This window comes from Synchiropus splendidus, chromosome 15 (assembly GCF_027744825.2).
Source record: "Synchiropus splendidus isolate RoL2022-P1 chromosome 15, RoL_Sspl_1.0, whole genome shotgun sequence".
Classification (NCBI taxonomy): Eukaryota; Metazoa; Chordata; class Actinopteri; order Syngnathiformes; family Callionymidae; genus Synchiropus; species Synchiropus splendidus.
Window position 1 is genome coordinate 1,175,091 of NC_071348.1, and position 16,701 is coordinate 1,191,791.

Below are 16,701 nucleotides of genomic sequence, written 5' to 3' on the forward strand. Positions count from 1 at the left end.
ATATTGTGCAAAAAGTCATTCATCAATAACACACTAGATTAAAAAAGGCTACACTAGATAAATATCTACATAAATCAAAAACATTGGTAACAAGAATTTTTGTCGCCAATATTAATAACAATGATTTTTTATTTAATTTAAAAAGAAAAAGCCACAATAACAGACAAAAATCAAATTCAGTTAGCAGTTAATAAAGCTCCTGATAGCGGTGGAAATAATACAAAAGAAAAGGACAGTAAAATGGGAAACAAATCCTTAGCCGTCGATATTTTGAAAAACTAAAGAGTCATTTCAAAGTAAAGTTGTTTTAAAATGTACTGAAAGATGAAAAAGTCCGGCATGAAACCAAAATCTTTTTACTGACAAAAAACCTGAGAACACTTGTGCAGTTGCACTCACTGACCTCAGAGACAAACAAGTGACGCCCAAAGAGTGATGCCGAGTGCACAGAGCAAATGCTGTCGGAAGGTTTAACGGCTGCACTCCAGAGTTTGACTGACACACATCCCTTCTCTGTCGTCCATCGGCGACAGCGTTTGAAAATCCCCTGGAAAACTGGTGCAGGTTTTCACTGGAGCATATTTGGACCTTTCATTTCAGTCATTACACACGGTGACGACTAAAAGTTGCCTCTGTCTGTGCGTGTTTGTGCGCCAGTCCTTTAAGAGCTCTCAGGATTAGAACCATCAGAATTCAAACAGGAGTCAGCCAGACCAGACAGAACTGGAGCAGCGTCTCGCATTAACTGATGACAAGAGGTTGTCAAGTGTTGTCTATCAACCCACATGCCAAACGGCTTCACACTAAAATCCTAAACTGGCTCTAATATCTGGAGTTTCTGCGTGAAGCAGCAGAGGGGACTGGAGGTAAATACAAACCTGGTTTTCATTCACTCATTCAAGAGAGTCACGAAGACTCACCACGTGGGCCGGGACTTGCTCCATCTTGGCTGCTGGCGTTCCGGGCCGAGGGTAGAACTGGTTGATGAAGAGACTCGGGAACTTGTAGCGCTTCACCAGCTCTATCGTCTCCTGGAAGTCGTCTTCCGTCTCGCCAGGGAAACCGCAGATGATATCGGTGGCGATGGTGACACCCGGAACCCTGAAAAAAAGATGATGTACCTGTAATACACTTTTTCTCGGGTCGCCTCCATTAACGTGCTCCGCTCCATGTCCAAAGACATTTCTGCAGCTTGTTCATCAGACTTCCCTCCTTCTCCTTTCAGACATTTTGGGATGAACTGACGACTATCATGATCTCTGCTTGTTGGAAAAGACCACAGCCAGTTGACCACCAGCAACAACTGTAGGTGTTATGTGCAGGCTGGCCAACCACAGGCCACCGCTTCCACACATCTGGAGCTGCACCTTTATTAAAGTAGCTCAATTCAAAATATTTATCCATCTGTTTATTTTCCTCCTGCATAGCAGGGAATACGCAGTGTTTATTGGAAGATACAGAGACGTTGTTTGTAGTGTGTTCTTTTCTAATCATTTCGTTCCTCAGACGTGACCTTTATGAACATGGTAAATGCAGTACCACTCACTTGAGAAGCCATCAGAGCTTCATATACACTGTGCTGGATTGAAATCCAACAAACGCCCCTCATGATGGTCAACTATCTCCTGCGGGAGGAAACCCATGCAAGGCCAGGGGCAAGAAACAGGTTCACTGTAACCCCAGTTGCCTCCATGGGAGCCGACGCACCAACCTCCATCATATTCACATGCTCATATTCACAGCTGCTACAGCTGTTAAAGCATGTTTCACATGGACATCAGAGTGTAAAACCTAAACACCTCCTTCAGCTAAACCTGAAAGCCACCTTGTCCTCTACCATGGAACCTTCACATCTCACTTAGAAAACTGATGGAATCCAGTCGTAAATCCAACGGCTCCTCCCGAATACAGACACAAAGTGGGCTAAATATAAGCAGACATCCTCGAGGAAAATTCAGTTTCAACTGGCCCCCACACTTGGACAGCTTGACTCAACCCAAATGACCAGGCGGTCAATTAAAAAAAACCCTTCATGTTCCCGCAGCTCAGCGGCCTCAACCCAGAGAAGCTCCGCAGCCTGAGAGGAGGACAGATTTGGTCCCACTGGACTCATTCAGCCAATCAAAACCTGATTAGCAACTCCACTGCCAATTGTTGGCCATTGATTATTGATCTGCAGGCTCATTGGATTAATTGTAGCCAGCGGGGGGAGGGGGTGGACCCATTGATCACTTGGCTGTATTTTGTTTGTATCGACAGGAATCAGAAGGAAGAAGAGCAGAGGCCTTGGCAGTCGCCGGCTGCTGGGATGAAGCGGGCGGCGCCTGAACGCATCGCAGCTGGCTACTCACACAGCGCGTGCAAAATTAGACAAATAACAAAATGCGCTAGAGATGGAGCCCCTGAGGAGCCCGATCCAAACTAGGGGTGAGAATCCAGCAGTCCTCAGCAGTGAGGACAGGGTTATTTGCTGGAGTGCTCTCCGTCCTCCATTAGGCAGACAGCAAATGGTCTCCAATACAGGAATAATTGGAAATCATTTTCTATACAAGTGAGCCAAGCCATCGATCACACGCCTGCCCTCAAGCCATCGGGCGGATAAAGAGGACGGACAGCACCGACCGGCGGTTCTGCTCTGTCTGGTTAGAAGTTCCCCAACAGATGTTTCAGAACTCGTGCTCATCTCCCTTCATCTCTGCTGGCCTTACGAAAGCAGAAATCAGGAGCATATTCAGCACAAAAAATGGATTTCACTTTGAATGTATTTTCCCCAAATATACTATGTATATAATAATCATATTCATGTCATAGTAGATCCCAGTATTGTTTTTCTCCAGTCAGAATTAGCTTGTGTCGCTATGTCCGAGGCCTTCAGCAGCAACAGTGCAGGCGCAGGTGCCCTCGGACACATACAGTTGATGGACAGTTGCCATAGCCAATCAGATCACGAGGTGGGGACAGCGAGGCCATCGAGCTGACCTCACGGTGAAAGGGACTTGTACGCGTCCTGTGACTGGCTCCTGATACCGTCATTTCAGGACTAACCGTGACTCTTTTCTCACTCTCGGAGCCCTGGGGCTTAAGCATATACAGATGGGCAAACTGGCTTCCGAGCGGAGAAACCACGGATGAAGGCCTAGGTGTGAAATGCACGGCCCGCCACTGGTACTCGCTGTATAACAAGCTACAGGAACAGAAGAAGAGTGATTTAAAGCAGACCAAACAATAAAAGCAAAAATCTACTGGGTCGCAGTTAAATGTGTCACAGAGCTGAGAGAATTATTTTCTGCTGAACATTCTCGAGGTTTTCACCTGGAAACTCACCTGCTGAGACAAGCAGGTAGTTATCTGAGTAAACTGGGATTTCATCACTTCTGTCCTGTGTAGGTACGGTGTCTCTGGGAGAGCTGAACACAACCAACTGAAAGGCGCGACTCACGATCACCACTCTGACTTAGTTGGGATGAAAGTGCACAGCAAGTACATTCAGTGACAGATTTGGAGACAGAAAACCACCCAGTTGTACATTTTTGAGCACAATGGCACTTCTAGGGGCCAAAAGGAATAAAACATGAAAAAGAACTGACAGGTGAGTGGCAGGGCATGGACCAGGGTTCAGCTCACACAGTTGTGGACGTCAAGCCAACTGATGTAACACAAAGGTTCACTGAGGAAAGGTGGTTCCACAAAGACACTTGAATATGAAGGACAGTAATGCAGGACTGTTTTGGTTCTCAATCATCACTGTAGCGGCCCTTGGGATGCAGTTTTGTGTTAACATGGCTCTGACCCCCACAAGGCCCCCACTCTTTGTTCAAGTGAGACAGATAGAAAACAATCCTGCACTTACATTCAAGGTTTCAATACCCCATTAATATAGTGAGAAATTTGTTAGCAGTAGGTAGCTAGTACATTTTATTGGACCTTTAGTGCCAGGGGACTTGATATGGTGTGATGCACATTTGTGGTGATTGTAATCTGGTGCTGGAGGGATTTTCTTGAAGGGATCTACAAGAGGTTCACATTGACATGAAGTGGATTTACCAACGAGTAACCACTGAAAATAGACAGCACCAGATGAGCAGCAGAAAATCTTCACTCTGTCAGGCTGCAGCCCAGACTCAACTTTCACTAAACTAATGTTCATGACATGCAGGACTGGGATGACAGGCCCGCAGCAGCAGGTATGAACATATGACTCGGACCTAGCACAGCTCGCTTGAGAAAGATGTTAAAAATAGAGCCTGCCCTGCGATCGACAGTGCGGCACATCTGTAATTACATTAACTTCCTGCATCTGCAACCCCGTGATAACCTCTGACCTATTGATGAGTGGTGAATGGCTGCTGGTCATTAATATTAAGCGACGGCCTGCAGGCTCAGGCATCCTTGACCTCAGAGCCGCGCCATGATACCACAGGAGGAGTGAGAGGCGATGTGAACCAAGACAACAAACTTGTTTCGCGGGATGGATTTCGAGCTCTCCAGACTCTTTTGTGCCGAAACTAGTGCAGAGTTCAGGAGAGCAGAGGAGAGAGGAGGGGGAGGGAGGGGGAAGGAGGGGGAGAGCGAGAGAGAGAGAGCTAGAGTGAGAGTGAGAGAGAAAGAGCTAGAGTGAGAGTGAGAGAGAGCTAGAGTGAGAGTGAGAGAGCTAGAGTGAGAGTGAGAGAGAAAGAGCTAGAGTGAGAGTGAGAGAGAGCTAGAGTGAGAGTGAGAGAGCTAGAGTGAGAGAGAAAGAGCTAGAGTGAGAGTGAGAGAGAGCTAGAGTGAGAGTGAGAGAGCTAGAGTGAGAGAGAGAGAGCTAGAGTGAGAGAGCTAAAATGAGAGTGAGAGAGCTAAAATGAGAGTGAGAGAGCTAGAGTGAGAGTGAGAGAGCTAGAGTGAGAGAGAGAGAGCTAGAGTGAGAGAGAGAGAGCTAGAGTGAGAGAGAGAGAGAGAGAGCTAGAGTAAGAGTGAGAGAGCTAGAGTGAGAGAGAGAGAGCTAGAGTGAGAGAGAGAGAGAGAGAGAGAGAGAGCTAGAGTAAGAGTGAGAGAGCTAGAGTGAGAGAGAGAGAGCTAGAGTGAGAGTGAGAGAGCTAGAGTGAGAGAGAGAGAGAGAGAGCTAGAGTGAGAGAGAGAGAGAGAGAGAGCTAGAGTGAGAGTGAGAGAGCTAGAGTGAGAGAGAGAGAGCTAGAGTGAGAGTGAGAGAGCTAGAGTGAGAGAGAGAGAGAGAGAGCTAGAGTGAGAGAGAGAGAGAGAGAGAGAGAGAGAGAGAGAGATTTCATGGCTTTTCAAAGGTGCAGACTGGGAGTGAATAAAACACAACACACTGTCAGTGACATGCGTGGCTCAGGTGTGAGGGCGATGTAGGAGTGGCGTGCCATCCAAAGGAACAAGGCCCACACTGATCCCCTCCTTGTTAAAACCAGACTGCGCCGTGATATTAGGGGCGCATGAGACGGAATACTGATGCAGCGGCCCAAAAACTCTCGGGAAGAGAAAAATAAAGGAAAATAATGTGGGGCTGCTAAACAATGTGCTCTTCAATGATGACTTCAAGGTAAAATTGTGAAAAAGGAAATGAAAGAATGGATTTAAGGGCCATTTCATTGGTCTAATCAAGGTACACAGAGGGAGGAAGCATGTTTCTGTTTCACTGCGATAAATACAGGATTAGACATTCAGGCAAATTGGCTAATCCCAGCAAGGGAAAAAGGTGAGCAAATAAATAGTTTAAGGAATGAGGAGCGGGTTTGGAGCAGACCTGGGTCTTCTCTCTGTGGAGCCAGTTTCCTCCGGGGACTCCACAGGAAACACACACAGAGGTTCATTGATGACCGAGTGAGCTGGTGTGCGCTGTCCCTGTCCAGGGTGTTGGCCAGGTCTCAGCCCAGAACCTGGACTAGACCAGGACTGGAGGGCTGAACGAGTTTGGGAAGCTTCATCTCCCATATATTCACTGACCACGATCAAATCCCTTCACAGGTGCCAGACACTTCCTTCAGGGATGAGCAGAGGCTCTGTCAGTGTGAAAGATGCGGATAAAGTGGCTGGAGAAAGATTACACAGGCCAGGACTTCATTCGGCTTTCACCTGCTCAACTTCCATAAGAGGGTTGGAGGCACCAGAGGCAGGCTCAGGACGGACGGAGAATTAGACAGAGGGATTATGCTGTGTATCCACACTGAGCGGGGAGTTCTCCGGATCACTGAAGTGACCAGAGACAGAAGACCTGAGGACCATCTCAAGAGTGTGTGTGCAGTCAGGTTAGGATTGAAAAACAAAGCCAGATATTTCAGATGAAAGGTAGCTTCAGCTCCAACTGACACCAACCAGCCCTAAACTGATGAGCTTGGATTGTGAGCGACAAATCCAAACATTTCCAAGACTCTTCACTCCCCAGAACCCTCCTCCAGGTCCGAAGACTGAAAGTACCATTTCTCTGGCGAGTCCTGGATCTGGCCAAGGCCCTCCCCCATTTGACCGGAGCACCTCACAAGGTTAGGTGCTGTCTGAGTCTCAGGACCTTCCACCACCCTCTTATCACTGACATCTGTGCACACCTGAGCATGGACAGTGACCACAGCAGTAAAACTGTGGAAGGCTCTCGCTCATCCAGGTCCAGTCTTCGGTCTAATACCCAACCCTCTGTAAAAAGCACAAATCAGGTGCACGTATCCAAGAAAGTCCAGCCCAACCCTCTGCCGAACACAACTCAACATCAGAACCTGCAGTGGAGAAGTGCTGATGGAAGCGTTCTAACTTCCATGGGAAGATAAGTTTGCTCAAAACAGTGTTGACACTGAAGCACTTATTGTTACTGTGACGTCGCCTGTGAATTCAATACATGCCGACTCAGCATTTTTTCATAGTAGCTTTCAGATGCAGTTCACGAATGCCATCACATGCTATCAATAGCTTCATTAGTGGCCGGTAAGAGCGACGAAAGGTCTGTTGTCATCGCCTCATTACAAATAAATGGGAGTGAAATATCTCTCCCCAACATCACTTCCTTCTGCCGGGATCAAGTGAAAATGCGCTCAGCACAGTCTGCGGAGGTAGAATCCGCTCATCAGAACCCAAAGTCGTCTAATTAAAAAATTGGATAATCACAGTCAGAACTCCATCTGCCGCACTCGGGCAAATTAAGGCCGGTGAAAAACACAGGATTGTCTTCGGCACAATCATGATCTCCTTTGTTTGCCGAGGACCTCGCGTGCTTATGAGTTTCCATAAACCCTCATCATCATATATTTAAAGTATGTGTACGCGCGCATGTTTGCACAACACATGCCTGCGAGCCGTCCCCAAGATAAGATTAAATAGGGACCGTTGGGACAGAAGCGGCAGACAAATGATGGCAGCAAAAAAAGAAAAAGAAAAGATGAATGTGATGTTGTAGGTGTAGAGAGGAAGGCGATAGGCGGAGGGAGGATGAGAGTGGAAGGAAGACAATCTGGCAAGATAAATATTTACCTATTCATCTGAAAAGAGACCATGCGACCCATCTGTGCCGCTGCTGTGTGTGTGTGCGCGCGTGTGTGTTCTTTGAAATGGTAATGTGTGGCACAGAGACGGAGTAGGAGTGAGACAGCAGCCGGAGCCGGAGCCCTAAAATGTGACGCTGAATGTTCAAATGACTTTAACTCGTAAAAACCTATTCCACCATCAACAGCTGTGATCATTACTCGGGCCGGAAAGACATACTAAGAATGTGTACCTCCACTGGAACAATTTAGAGAGTGATTCCAGTTTTTACTTGTAACTGCTTGGTATTTTAGATGGGCTCTAGAGGCTTGATGGAGGAAAGGATGGAGAAGCAGAGGAGTTGGCCCAGGAGTCCAGTCACCAGGGCGTCAGAGAGGCCGGAAGTGGGCTGTCTGTTGTCAGTGGCATCTGTGTCCACTGGTATGATGACTCAACATGAGACATGACTGGCAAAGCGCTGCTAGTCAAACAGGGTCCAGCGCTCATGACGGCGCAGGAGCGCTGGATGGATGCACCCACACCTCTCACGCTCGAACGCTGGGGGTTAGAACGGGTACCGCATCAGTTGTTGGAAAATTCAGATTAAAAAAAGTCAGTCAGTCACAAGGCTGAAGTTCAAAACATTAGCTTGAGTATAATCTGATTCCAGCGACGCCGCATGTTAAAGCTGAACTCAGGTCTAGAAATGGAGCATGAAAGCAGCAGATCAAACCAACAGAGTCTTCTATCTTTCAAGTCTGAAATCACAGCCCAGCACATGTCACTCCACGTCACACACTTCCACAAGGTCGCCTTTTTTTTACGATTGTTGAGTAAGGATGACGTCTCTCGGCTGCAGCTACTGAAGACCAACAGTATCTCTCTTTCACCAGCACTGAAGAATGCACCGATGCTGGAAAACCAAGGGCATCAGCGCACCTAACTTCAGCAGCACGTATCGACCCAAACCTGCTAGCGCTCTGGAATGTAAATGCATCTGTGTATATGCATCTCTCCTAACACAAGTCTGGATTTCTAATTATTTCTCATGAGCAGTCGATACATTTTTCCAGGTCCAGATGTGGCGCAAACATGTTTACAATGCAAAAGGTCCCCTAGATAAATACCCAGTCATTTGTTTCAAATACCTGCAGTGCAAAATGTCCTGTGTCTTTCTGTGTAGCAGGTCATTTGTAAAGATCAACGTGGCAGCCGAGGAATGAATGGAGAGCCGGGTAACTAATGATCCCGCTGGAGTCATCAGTAAACTTTATCATTTAATGAAATGGCCCGAACACAGCAGAGCAGAACTGCGGTTCAATTTAAGACGTGCGCGCGCACGCATACTTCATTACCCTGGGCTATCGCGAACACACACACATACACATTTCATTAGTCAGTAGGAGGAGTAATAAGAGCACATAGATACCACAAATGTATCCACTCACTCAAACACACAGTTTATTTCACAGACTCACTCGCCAATTTATGAGGTAGCCAGAGATAAAACTACTGCAGTGGAACCGAGATGCTGAGAAATACATTCTCCCTCATAGATTTTAAGAACACACTATCTCCTCTCCTCGTCCATGAATCCTTTTCCGTGAGTAATATTTGGAACGCCACACTATACAGTAAGTCAGCTCAAGCAGCAGCCTCATTTGGCCAGCCAGAGAGCCAGGAGCACTGCTGAGCCCCACAACTGCTAAACTTGCTGCAGTGTTCAGTGACACTTCAAGCAAATTCAGGGCCGACTTGCAGTCAATTTGATGCTGGAAACATGAAGAGAGCGTCAAACTGGTTTCTCATTCAGTGGAGTGGCTGACCATCTCCTCCCGCTGCGCCTGACTGCTGCTGACGTGGTTCTCATCACAGCGGCAGATAAATGACGGACATGAGAGCCTCAGGAACCAAACCTCTTCTTATCCATCAGCAAAGCTCAATGACTAGCAAGTGAAATGAAAGAGGAAAGAATGACGGCGCATCTTCATTAATATATTCCCAGAGATTACGGTCACGTCTCAACTGATAAGTTTAAGTGACAATGAATCAACTTTAGCGGTAAATCATGCACGCGTGATGGAGACGGCTTGACGTCATTTCCTCAAACACCAGATCCTCCTGGTCCTCCATCTGAACCTCTCTTCTTCTAGATGAGCCGGAGTCGCACAAACTTGGTGCATCAGTACAACTTGAATCTGATGGATAGTTTTGATTCTGGATCTGCCACCTACATTTATTCACACAATCCAGCTAAACACAGGAGAGCCATCTACAGAGCTACAGGTGGGCAGAGATATGGGGCTGAACAACACATGGGCTGTGTCCCATCTCTCACCCTAACAACGGGTGGCTGTGCGCCTCACGTGTCAGTGTGGTGTGTCCCACTCCTCCTCACCGGCCGTTCACCACTTGAAATGATGCCTTCAAACCCAGGGAGCTTCGGAGCTGACTTGGAACCAAGTGGGAAGATGAAGTGTGGAGAGATGTCCAGGTCTAGAACAGGGGCATTTTAGTCATGAGCTTTACAGTATGTTTCTATTTCTTCTTACCAAACAGACAAGCATGCAGGCTAACACTAGCATCGTCATACCACTGACACATCTATTGCCGCGACATAGGCTCGGCCCATGATCAGCGCCGATGCAGAGCTAGCTGCTGCTAGCTTCTGGCTCTTCAGGGACAAAGAGACTGTGTCACTTGACAACCTTTGTTCTGAGGTTTGTCTGACAACCAGTGACGTCAACACCAAACAAAAAAGGTTTATGGGCTTCTGTGTTGTTGGCTTATACAACAGGAAACCCGACCTGAGCGAATCATTAACTTCGCAACAAGCTGAAACTGAGAGGCTGTACCAACATGAAAGAGAGGAACTTGGTGTGACTAATGGCTCTGGTCATTCCCGAACACATCCCAGTGTTGTTGGCACTTCCTCCTGATGACACCTTATTTCCCCTGACACACACCAGTGGAGTGAACTGCCGTCCCTCTAAAGCCGAGCAAACACAAGTCACTGTCTGTCTTCAGAACCCCACTGCTCTCTGACTCACACCTGAGCGGAGGAGAGGAACTTGACCTGCCTTCAAATCCTGACAGAAACTTGGGCGCATCACAACACTGCCATGACTCACTGCCTGACTCAGACTGGACCCGTCTACCTCTCATCACGTTACCTGCTCTCACTGATTGAGTCACGCAGCTTGTTTTGAACAGCAATAAAAACACTGCGGACTCCCGACTTTCTTCACCTTTTGTACCAGTGTTGTCTCAAGTGTGCGTTTGCTCTGGAGCACCAGAGATTGTGCGTCTGCTCATGGTGCCGACGCGACACTACTGAACATCACTTGTGAATAAAGTGTTAGAGAAAGGACGGGAGCAAGGCGGCTGCTGAATCATCAGCTCCAGATTAAGTGGAGGGGTGAGGTGCCGCGCCACAGTGGCGGTTCAGCCTTTGTTTCTTCCCGCCTTCCAAGCCCTCACCTGCTTCCCTCTCTTTTCTCCCTCGGCGCTCTTATCTCTTCTTTCATTGTTTTCTTTCCATGTCCTCGGGGAGCAGCTGCCCCCCCCGCCTGCGCCTCTGTTGAAACATTAGCTGAGGCTGATACCTTAGACCTCTAAGTGTGCAACTGCTAAACCAAACAAGTCTTGAACAACAAATGGAGCGGGAGGCTGCGCGCAAACACACACACACACACACACACACACCAGTCACGCTCTGGGCGCATGTGTCCCGCGCTAACCCGCGGAGCTTGGATGTAACCCGCCACTCGTCTTGCCCAACTGAGGTGACTAATGCTCGCAGACACCGTGGAGACATTTGTTTGGACGGAAACAGACGACACTCCAGAGGCCCACACAAAGTTCATCAACACAATCTTTCAGTGTGAGAAGGCGTCTCTCGTCCTGCAGGGCAACAGCCTGGATATCATTCCACATTCAATCCATGACTCATCTCAGATCGACTTGAGTCATGAGCAAACCCAAGCAGGATCCATCCAGTGAGTTGGCTTCATCAGAAGAGCAAACTACTCAACACAGTTTTCTCCTCGAATCATCGGCCTGTCGCTCTGAATCAAGCAGGTGCGGATCTGGGGAAAAGACAGATACGATCTAGAGCTAATAACAGGCAGAGGCCAACCAGACACAAGCTGCCACTCTGTCCTGAACCAAAACAATCACAGCGCCACGTCTTTATTTAAGCATGAATTCACTGCACAACTGGAAGAGATTCACACATGTCGACTTGAATTCACTTTCCTGGTGTGTCAGCAGCGTCGCTAGATATCATTCAAGAAGGTGCAGGGACGAAAACTTGACTGTATTGAAGAGAGCAAAACTATTTAGCGGTGCACGGCAGCTGCTGTTGAGAGCGTTAAATCCACACTTGCTGAAATTCAGGAAAACATTGAATTAAAAGGTGCAGAAATTCATTTGTGTGCGCAGAGAGGGACTTGTTACGCTTCTAAAAAACACTTCTTCTGTTCCAAGTTTGACAATGACTGATGAACATTTGAAATTCTGCCTGTACAAAATTTTAGATTTAATGTCATGTTAATTTCATGCGAATTAAAAAAATATTGTTTTTATTTTAAATCTTAAGTTGATTTTTTTTCCTTCAATATTATATCAACGATAATATCATTCGTTCATTCACCAACACATACCAATGGAAGCTGAGAACTTCTCCAAGCTCCAACAAGATAATTCTCTCACTGAAACTTGAGTGGATTCCAGCTGAATTTATCACTGTGAACGGCACGTATTTCTCCTGAAGTCACATCCTAACTCCAAGTACTGTTGAATTTTGGCTGAATAAGTAATGTCCAAAAATCTGTGGCGGAAAGGAAGACAAGTTGGAAGATGTATTGAAATGATCTTACTGGATGTGGATGGTGGGTTCTGGGAGGCGGTGAAAGGCCAAGAGTCATGCGAGGGGTCAGCTGGAGGTGCAGGCATATCGCTCACCTCTTGACCCTCACAAATATTCACCCAGCACAACTGGAGCTCCCATTCACTCCAGCACTTCAGTTTCTAGCAGCCCAACTTCTGCCAGTGACGCCACCAGCTTCCCCAGTGACCTCCCGGTTGAATACATAACGCGGATCCCAACTGACAGATGAATAAGTGTTCCTCACCGCCGTTTCATCTTGGCCCCTCTGGTTCACACACATCATCTCCCAGCGCAGATAACTATGAAATGAGCGCAGAGAATCCTCAGACCACGTCCGCTGGCTCGCTAACAGATTTATTCCAGCGTAACAGGATTGGCTCCCCCGTCCGCACGTAAAGACTGTACTTCATTATGTGACTTTAATTGATAGAGTGAGAGAGAAAAGAGTGAGGCAAATATGGTCCGAGTTAGAAGACAGGGACAAATTAACCACTTTAATGGAATCATCATCCCGCTGATTGTTTCGGATTATGCACGGATGAAAACAATTCTGCTCCAACAGTTTCCAGAGATGACTTTGTATGTCTGTTAAAGAACGGCCTTCTCAACTCCAGTCATGAGACAAAGTCAACAGAAATGAAAAGGGTGCCACGCCGTCAAAGATAAAAATATTTTTCATATGAGTGCAACAATTCACAGCAGCAGTTAAAGCTACACTTCATGCATTATACATCCGCAGCATGCATTATAGATCATGTTTATGAATGGAGCATACACAAACTCTGGATGGACACGCAGATCTACGTCAGAATGCCAGAGGAGAAAACACATAGGAGATGGACGTGAAACGAAATCATTTTCAGCAGCCGGTCTACAGAGGTCCAGACCTGTTTGAACCTCCTCACAAGGGTGACATCCAGGACGGCCTCCTCGGGGAGCGTTTTAGACAGCTGTCGGTTTTGGCTGCGTTGCCTCAGCAGATCAATTCTCATCCGTGAGCACCAGTTTGCTTTTCTGTGTGAAGCTGTGAATAATTTCAAGCTCTGCATGACAGAGACACAGAAGGTAAGAGCAGGAGATACTATCATGAAGACAGCGAAGCACTTTAACAGCCTGAGCAAGGGTTAGAGCAGCGCAGGGCGGGTCTAGGAGCTTCAGAATGAAATAAATACTTCAGAGATACAAATGTTTTTTCAATGAAGACGCTCTTATTTCGAACAAGAGGACGACATCTCTGAGGAATTACAGCCCACATCTTAATCCTAGTTGATGCTTTTATTTTTTTTTAGATAAGTAAATTAAAACAAAAACAATGTGTGGCGATAGAGATTAAAATGGAGAAAAAAGAAAACCCCACAGAGTATAAAACAAGTGTTTAAATGGCACTAAACTAAAACTTCACATTTACCTAGTTGAAGCTAGTTGGGTGCGTCACATGACCAACGCCATTTCCTGCAGTAAACACCACCAAACACACAGCTAAAACCCCCTCGAAGTTTTCCTCTGAAGTTCATGAAGGAGTTGAAGCTCTCCCACAGCGAGGGATGTCAAGGAGGGAGGCCTGATGGCTCTGCTTGTTTTCCCAGATAAGACAGGCCAGCAGCCTTTCGCCCTCCGTGACCCCTGCAGGCTCGGTGGCATTAAGCGCTTCATAAAGAAAAATACTTGTGTCGCCTGATGTGCATGTCAGTCAGATAAGCTCTGACCTCACACATACCTGTGCAGCCGCGTCTTTGAGCGGACTCTCCGGCCAAACAAAGGGCTAATTGTGGGAACTGATATTAGCACTCACCTGTGAGGATGACACACAGACACACACACACCTCCCCTTCCACTGCAGGCTTGCATGAGCAGACTAGCACTTTTACCACTGCTCAAATATGCTCGTGAAACAAGGCGTCGTTTAAACACGCGAGTGTGAGCCTTGTTTTCTGGGTGACGGTCTACAGAGGGGTAATAATAGACACTTGCTGGAAGCAAGTGCTCAATGATGAGGCTTGAATCAATAGGATAAATGTGCAGCTCTATTTGAACTCCTGCCGTCCCGACTCAGACCTGGCTGCGACCCAGGCTCTCCTCCCTGCTCTCTCTCTCTCAAGTCCTACTCTGTGTGTTTTGGCTTGTCAGCAGCCCTGGCTTCTCTCACCGAACTTGAACTGCAGCCGAGTAATTACTGCCACGGCCAAATGGGTCCGACCACCGCTATCTGTACCGCACAACCGACATCATCGGTGTGTGTTGAGGTAAGACGAGCCAGAGTGTGAGTGACCACAAACAAACACGCACAAGGAGTCAAACAAAAGGGGCAGCCAGAGAGCACAAGCATGCGGGGTCATGTGATGCAATGCAGCGGGTCCAGACACTTGTGTTTGCGTTTCTCCTGAAAGCCGTTTGGGAGGAGGACGTCAGGCGGATCAGTGACAGCCTTTCCAAAGAGTGACGGCAATAACAACTGGAAACCCACTTCTTTTGAGTGAAACAATCGCAGAAACAGCGCAGAGATAGAATCAACCTCCTCAGTGGAAGAGTGCGTAACCAAATCAAACCCAGAGAAGGGGGCTGCGCTGTGGAGGAAGAGTGTAACCACAGACCAAATAGAAGTGTCAAAACAAATTTAAATGGCACGAAGAAAGCAGGCTGTAATGAACCTGTCATCCACGTATGCACACAGACGGAGAGCAAATGGAGAGTAGGGAAGTACAGAGATGACAGATGGAGGCAGGGAAAACAAGAGTCACCGAGCTCACGACAGAACACGCCACAAACAAATTGAAAATCTGGCCAAAGCAACATAAACAGCGAGAGAACAGTGAGCGCATGCAAGGTAAACAACGGGGCCAGATATTGAACACAAATGCAAGGAGACTTTTCTGCTGAAAATGAAGCAAATCTGGGCGATCATTTGTTTTTTCTGTCTGACAAGAAGAGGCTCATGTGGTGTAGGAAGTAGCATCATAAAGGGGCGGAGTCAGCTTGAAGAGATGTTGAGTTACAAAGCCTTGTCCTGTTTAAAACACTAGCACCAATAAAGTCCTGTACTCTAACCGTCCATGTGGGCGGAGTCAAAGGTCTGGTGCTGGTGACCTCACAACAGTATCTCAGCGTGAACCTGCCACCTTTTTACCAGTGTGACGTCATGGCATCACGTTACAGGTCACGTGACTACGGCAAGCTGGACATGGCCCACAGGCCTTGAGCTAGACGCGGTCTCTCTGCTCAACCCTCTGAAAGTGAGCAGAGGAAACCCACACCGGCCCGAGGAGACTGGCCTCTTCCCAGGGAGCCATGCATGGGCTGGTTCTTCCCATCTCTACTGAAGGCACTACGAGCTTTGTCTTCTGGCTCAGCTCTTTCATCACCTGGACAGGTTAAGGACACGGTCCGTCTGCTGGTCTCACACTCCTTCTTTCCCTCACTACTGGACCACACATTCATTCGCCTTTTCAGACCCGGATAAACCTCGTCTTCAATGATTGACATTGAGTTAAGATCAGGAAATGCATTAGGAACTGTTACACTCTTTATTTCCACTTAAACTATCAGTTCAAATTGATTTTGATGAGTTGTTATTTTCCACTAAAGTTGTAGTACGGTCCTTCTATATGCAAATTGGTGGTGTTTGTTCAGCACCCACCGAGAAATCAAATCCTGACAAACGGCCGAGGTCAAGCCTGATCGACTTCCCCGTCCTCGCAGACAGAAACTTAACTTTTGCTTGCCTAAAGACTTCGCCAATCCATAAACTTCTGCTACAAATGTATATACAGGCCTGCTTCTATACAGAAGGCAAATGAGCTCAGTGGAAAAAAAAAGCTTTTCTTCTTTACATTTTAATTCTCCAGCTTGACTGTTGACCCACTTGAAGCAGTTTCATGAAATGTATTGATTGGTGCAGTACGCGGCGCTCAACTGCGCAGAAGGGCGAGCACTAATGCATACGAAAAGACGAATCTACACCACAGATGACGGCAGACAATTTAAAATACACACACACTGAATCTCCCACGTTCAGTATTTACATAAATCCTCCATACATAATCCATCCAAAACACTGCGCACCGCAGCCATTTGAAAAACACAGCTTTCTAAAAAAGAGATTAGCAAGGTCCATGCATACACAGCAGCCTATACTGAACATCTTCCACTTCAACCTCTCAGTAATCCTCCGAGTCAAAGCAGAAATCTGACCCAAATTTCTTGTCATACCAATCCCTTTACAGTGTATTATCTTGGTATGAAATCAATATTTATTCCCCACCCCTGATGTGCACTGCTATAATTAATCACAGTCAAATTCCATGACAGATTATCTTTCATACAGCCAAAGATTAAGTTTGCATCATTCCTTATCTCTGCGCGCAGTG

At 47.0% G+C, this 16,701-nt stretch overlaps 1 protein-coding gene across 2 annotated transcripts in view; it reads right to left on the reverse strand.

Annotated features, from left to right (window-relative positions):
• cdkal1 (CDK5 regulatory subunit associated protein 1-like 1) overlaps nucleotides 1-16,701 on the reverse strand; it is a 163,145-nt gene that overhangs the window by 46,898 nt on the left and 99,546 nt on the right. For both annotated transcript variants that reach the window (XM_053888251.1, XM_053888250.1), the window contains one exon: nucleotides 921-1,101. In XM_053888251.1, the coding sequence (XP_053744226.1) occupies nucleotides 921-1,101 (181 nt within the window). The remainder of the gene's footprint in view (nucleotides 1-920; nucleotides 1,102-16,701) is intronic.